This window comes from Panicum virgatum, chromosome 3K (assembly GCF_016808335.1).
Source record: "Panicum virgatum strain AP13 chromosome 3K, P.virgatum_v5, whole genome shotgun sequence".
Lineage (NCBI taxonomy): Eukaryota > Viridiplantae > Streptophyta > Magnoliopsida > Poales > Poaceae > Panicum > Panicum virgatum.
Genome location: NC_053138.1, coordinates 1,731,627 through 1,736,111, shown reverse-complemented (window position 1 = coordinate 1,736,111; position 4,485 = coordinate 1,731,627). Strand labels below are relative to the sequence as shown.

Sequence of the window (4,485 nt, the reverse complement as noted above, 5' to 3'; positions counted from 1 at the left end):
CGGCCAGTGCAGCAGCAGCATCGCAACCATCTGGACCGAACCAAAGAAAGAGAAAAGCGGCCTAGTCGTGTTTATGGGCCGAGTTGCCGTGAATGTCGTCTGGTGGGCTTAACCGCTTAATGAGAAAAAAAATCATCTCCAACTAAGAGAAACGGACAAAATCCTCTCAAAAAAAAAAGAATCGAAAAAAACAAAAGCGAGGGCTTTGGTTGCCTTGCCCAGTTCTGTGTGCTGCAGCCAGCCAAGCCAAAGGCAATCAGCGGGCGCCGGGGCGCGCCCCATGCAACGCAAACCATCCACACCGACGTACAAAATAGCGGTTAAGTCTTTTAGCGTTTGGTTTTCTAAAACAATTAATATAGCAGAGGCTATAACTGATTTTGTATTCCACACGATCAAGCAAATACTATTGCATAGCAAAATTATGCCTACAACATACCACGTATGCTCTTCTAATTGCAACTGATAGAAAGATTATCTCAAACATAAAAATTGCAAGTGATAGATTAGTAGATTATTCAACAATAACACCATTTTTTTTTGCCCTGGTGCGTGTTTAAATTTTAAAACAAAACTAAAGCGGGTTTTGTTTTTCTATTTCCTTCCATTCAAAAAACATTCCTCACATGGTCTGTGGTTTCCTTCAAAAAACAGAAAAGTGAAGAAAACCCAAGTGGGGCCCTATCGCTCTATTTCTTTTTACTTAAACATTCCTCCTCACCCCTTTTCCCCAACATGGCCACACTGCCCCCATACCCTGCCACACATTCCCTTTTGGACCAAAGCTACATTATTTTACAATAACTTTATTATCCAACCCCCCACAGCTCAATATTCAACACCAAAATCTCTGATTAAAATAAAATTTTGACAAAAAGGATTATCAACTAGGAGTATACCTACAAATATACCCTCCAGCTTTGGTTGGTGTCAAAGATTCTCTCGCCGTCGCCGCAGGCAGCGTCGGGCACCTCACTCACTCAATCTCACTTCCCGACACCCGCACGCGCTCCCTCCACTGATCCATCCATCCACTTCAGGCTTCCACACCCCACCCAACCCCAGGAGCCAAGCCAAACCGCACACGGCCACGCCGCCCATGGACGCGAGCGGGGCGCCGCCGCCCCTCCTGGCCGTGTCCTCCTTCGCCGCGGCCGCGCTGCTCTTCGCCGCGGTGCTGGGGTGGCTCTTCGCCGCGCGGTCGTCCAAGCGCGGGTCGGCGCGGCTGCCGCCGGGCAGCACGGGGCTGCCGCTCATCGGGGAGACGCTGCGCCTCATCTCCGCCTACAAGACCCCCAACCCGGAGCCCTTCATCGACGACCGCGTGGCGCGCCACGGCAGCGGCGTCTTCACCACCCACATCTTCGGCGAGCGCACCGTCTTCTCCGCCGACCCGGCCTTCAACCGCCTCCTCCTCGCCGCCGAGGGCCGCGCCGTCGGCTGCAGCTACCCGTCCTCCATCGCCACGCTGCTCGGCCCGCACTCGCTGCTCCTCACCAGGGGCCCCGCGCACCGCCGCCTCCACACGCTCACGCTCACCCGCCTCGGCCGCCCCGCGTCGCCGCCGCTCCTCGCCTACATCGACCGCCTCGTCCTCGCCACCATGCGGGAGTGGGAGCCCGCCGCCACCGTCCGCCTCCTCGACGAGGCCAAGAAGATCACCTTCAACCTCACCGTCAAGCAGCTCGTCAGCATCGACCCCGGCCCGTGGACCGAGAGCGTCCGCCGCGAGTACGTCAAGCTCATCGACGGCTTCTTCTCCATCCCGTTCCCCTTCGCCCACCTCCTTCCTTTCACCACCTACGGCCAGGCCCTCAAGGTGCTCGCCCGTTTGCCTTCCGTTCCCCCGATTTGTTCTATCCGTTCTCCGCTGCGCATTGCTTCTCCTCTCAAGGCGTGATTTTTGGTTCGATTCAGGCGAGGAAGAAGGTGGCCGGGGCTCTGCGGGAGGTGATAAGGAAGAGGATGGACGACAAGCTGGAAAATGGTTGCGCGAACGGGAAGGAGGATGACAAGATTGAGAAGAAGGACATGGTGGAGGAGCTTCTTGAAGCAGAGGGTGGGAGCTTCTCCGAGGAGGAAATGGTGGATTTCTGCCTGTCTCTGCTGGTGGCTGGCTACGAGACGACGTCCGTGCTCATGACGCTTGCTGTCAAGTTCCTCACCGAGACACCCACTGCGCTGGCGCAGCTCAAGGTATGCATCTTGAGAAATTTGCTTGGAAATTATCAATTCTTTGTTGGAATGTTCGGTGGTAAGCAAAATCCTGGTGCACGTGTGGTGGTTGGTACTGTCAACAGTCAAATTAGCTTGGACATTGGGTTAGTTTAATACGTCAACTGATTTCATAACATGTTACTATAATAATCAAGGGGTTAGATTAACTTAATCTGTCACACGTCACCTGTTGTAGTCATGTCCAACAGAAAATCTGCTCCCGCCGGCTTGTGTTTTCGGTCGAAACCTAGTGCAGGTTTTTAAATTCGGATAGCAGTTTCTTCATGGTAAGGTTACTGTCCAATTTGTTTGATTCTATATTGAAATCCTGCAATAGGCACTGATGTGATGTTGCCTAGTATTCTCTTACCTTGTTGTCTAGACTCTAGAGTGAATCTGCTATGAACACAACTCCTACTGATTTCTTCCTGGAACATTTTTTCTTGTTTGTGCATAAAGGTGCCTTATTCCTTCCCATTTCTGTACTTGGAAGTGTGCCAACATTATCCAACCGAGCGGCCGCCCGAAAGTGAGAATCGTAACAACATCATAATTGGACAGGATAGGAATTTTGAGCCGCTTAGTGAAACCTTTTTGCTTTCAGTATTTGAAGTTACATAATTGTACCTCGTGGTCCAGACCTTATTCTGCTTCGCGACATGTGAGTTTGATTCCAGATATTTTCTGAATTTACAGGAAGAGCATGAAAATATCAGAGACGTAAAAGGCAAAAATCAACCTCTGGAATGGAGCGATTTCAAGTCAATGCCATTTACACAATGTGTAATATTTTGGGAGTCTTTTTTATTCGAAATTTTTTTATTGATATACCATTGCAAAAGCAAAATGTTGTATAGCAGTTTAACTTTTACAAATTATACTACATCATTCACAGTTGGACTTTTTTTACACTTTGCAGGTGATAAATGAAACATTGCGTGTTGCTAACTTAATTAGTGGGGTATTCAGGCGTGCAAACACTGATATTCATTTTAAAGGTATTCTAATAGAAACTATCTTCCAATTTCCCAAAATTTAACCCAGGATATTCATTCATCTGTAACATTCTGTTTTTGTTCATTAGACTACGTTATTCCAAAGGGCTGCAAAATATTTGCTTCATTCCGAGCTGTGCACCTTAATACTGAACACTATGAGAATGCTCGGACCTTTGATCCCTGGAGATGGCAGGTACTTGTACTTACCTTAGATTGCTTCTGTTCTGCTTATTTTCTGCTACGTGTTACGTACTGGCTTATAAAAGTAAATATTTGCATGCTGAGTTGCATATATGCGAGATGATTTCTCTAAGAAATGTATTCAAACCAATTTGTGGTTGCAATTGTGCAGAGTAAGAATAAACTCCAGAACGCAGTAGGGGCCAGCTTGTTTACTCCCTTTGGTGGCGGACCTCGTCTGTGCCCAGGCTATGAGCTTGCCCGGGTTGTTGTTTCTGTTTTTCTCCATCATCTTGTGACACGCTTTAGGTAAGGCATCCATATCTACTACCAAGTTTCTACACTGTTTTTGGAGCCGTAGGATGTTGATAATCATATGATGAAACATCAATCTATCCGCCTCTTGGCGTACTGGACGCCACTTTAATTGAACTGTGCTCTCATGAATCTGCAGTTGGGAAGAAGCTGAGGAAGATAGGATTGTCTTCTTCCCCACCACCCGAACTCTCAAAGGATACCCCATCAATCTCCGGCGGCGACCAGATTCTGTTTTCTGACCTCGCATTAGGTTCCAGTTACCCTTATGGTCTAAGCAAGAGTAAGCATAGATAAGAAAAATGTCCCCAGTAGTCAGTGAAATTTTATCTGTAACTTGGCGCAGAAAGCAGTCGGCAAACTTGGTTTTGCTTGTAAAATGACCCAAACTGCTATGCAATGCGTACTGGTTACAGATAACATTTTGCCGTGTATTATTTGGCTATCCTAAGATCCAGCAAAGATCTTGCTAGTCGTTATATCGCTGTCCTAACAATTGACAAATGATGTGATGATTTTGTACGATTTGGTGGGCAAGATGCTATTCTATCGATCAGCAAATTAGTCGCATATGGGAGGGACTTGTCGCTTAGATTTGTAGCGATCTTTGTCAAGCACATCAGCATCACGAGCAGTTGTGCTAGGCCGTGTTTAGTTGCTTCCCGTAAAATTTTTGAAAAGACATCTTTCTATATTTGAAGTACTAAACATAGACTAATCACAAAAATAATTACAGAACTCATATGTAAATTGTGAGACGAATCTAATGAGCCTA

At 47.4% G+C, this 4,485-nt stretch overlaps 1 protein-coding gene across 1 annotated transcript; it reads left to right on the top strand.

The window, feature by feature from the left end:
• The first annotated feature begins 1,019 nt into the window (after window positions 1-1,019).
• Window positions 1,020-4,280, top strand: LOC120696674 (cytochrome P450 90A4-like). The gene is made up of 8 exons (XM_039979650.1): window positions 1,020-1,035; window positions 1,093-1,819; window positions 1,918-2,196; window positions 2,914-3,000; window positions 3,137-3,215; window positions 3,302-3,408; window positions 3,568-3,704; window positions 3,850-4,280. The coding sequence occupies exons 2-8, from the start codon at window positions 1,100-1,102 to the stop codon at window positions 3,950-3,952; spliced, it is 1,512 nt and encodes a 503-aa protein (XP_039835584.1). The 5' UTR covers window positions 1,020-1,035; window positions 1,093-1,099; the 3' UTR covers window positions 3,953-4,280.
• The last annotated feature ends 205 nt before the right edge of the window (window positions 4,281-4,485 follow it).

Bases quoted from the DNA above. Each gene is read 5' to 3' on its own strand.
- LOC120696674 (XM_039979650.1), top strand. From the start codon at position 1,100: ATGGACGCGAGCGGGGCGCCGCCGCCCCTCCTGGCCGTGTCCTCCTTC. The intron at 3,216-3,301 runs GTATTCTAATAG...TTTGTTCATTAG, and splicing joins CACTGATATTCATTTTAAAG to ACTACGTTATTCCAAAGGGC. The intron at 3,409-3,567 runs GTACTTGTACTT...GCAATTGTGCAG, and splicing joins TTGATCCCTGGAGATGGCAG to AGTAAGAATAAACTCCAGAA.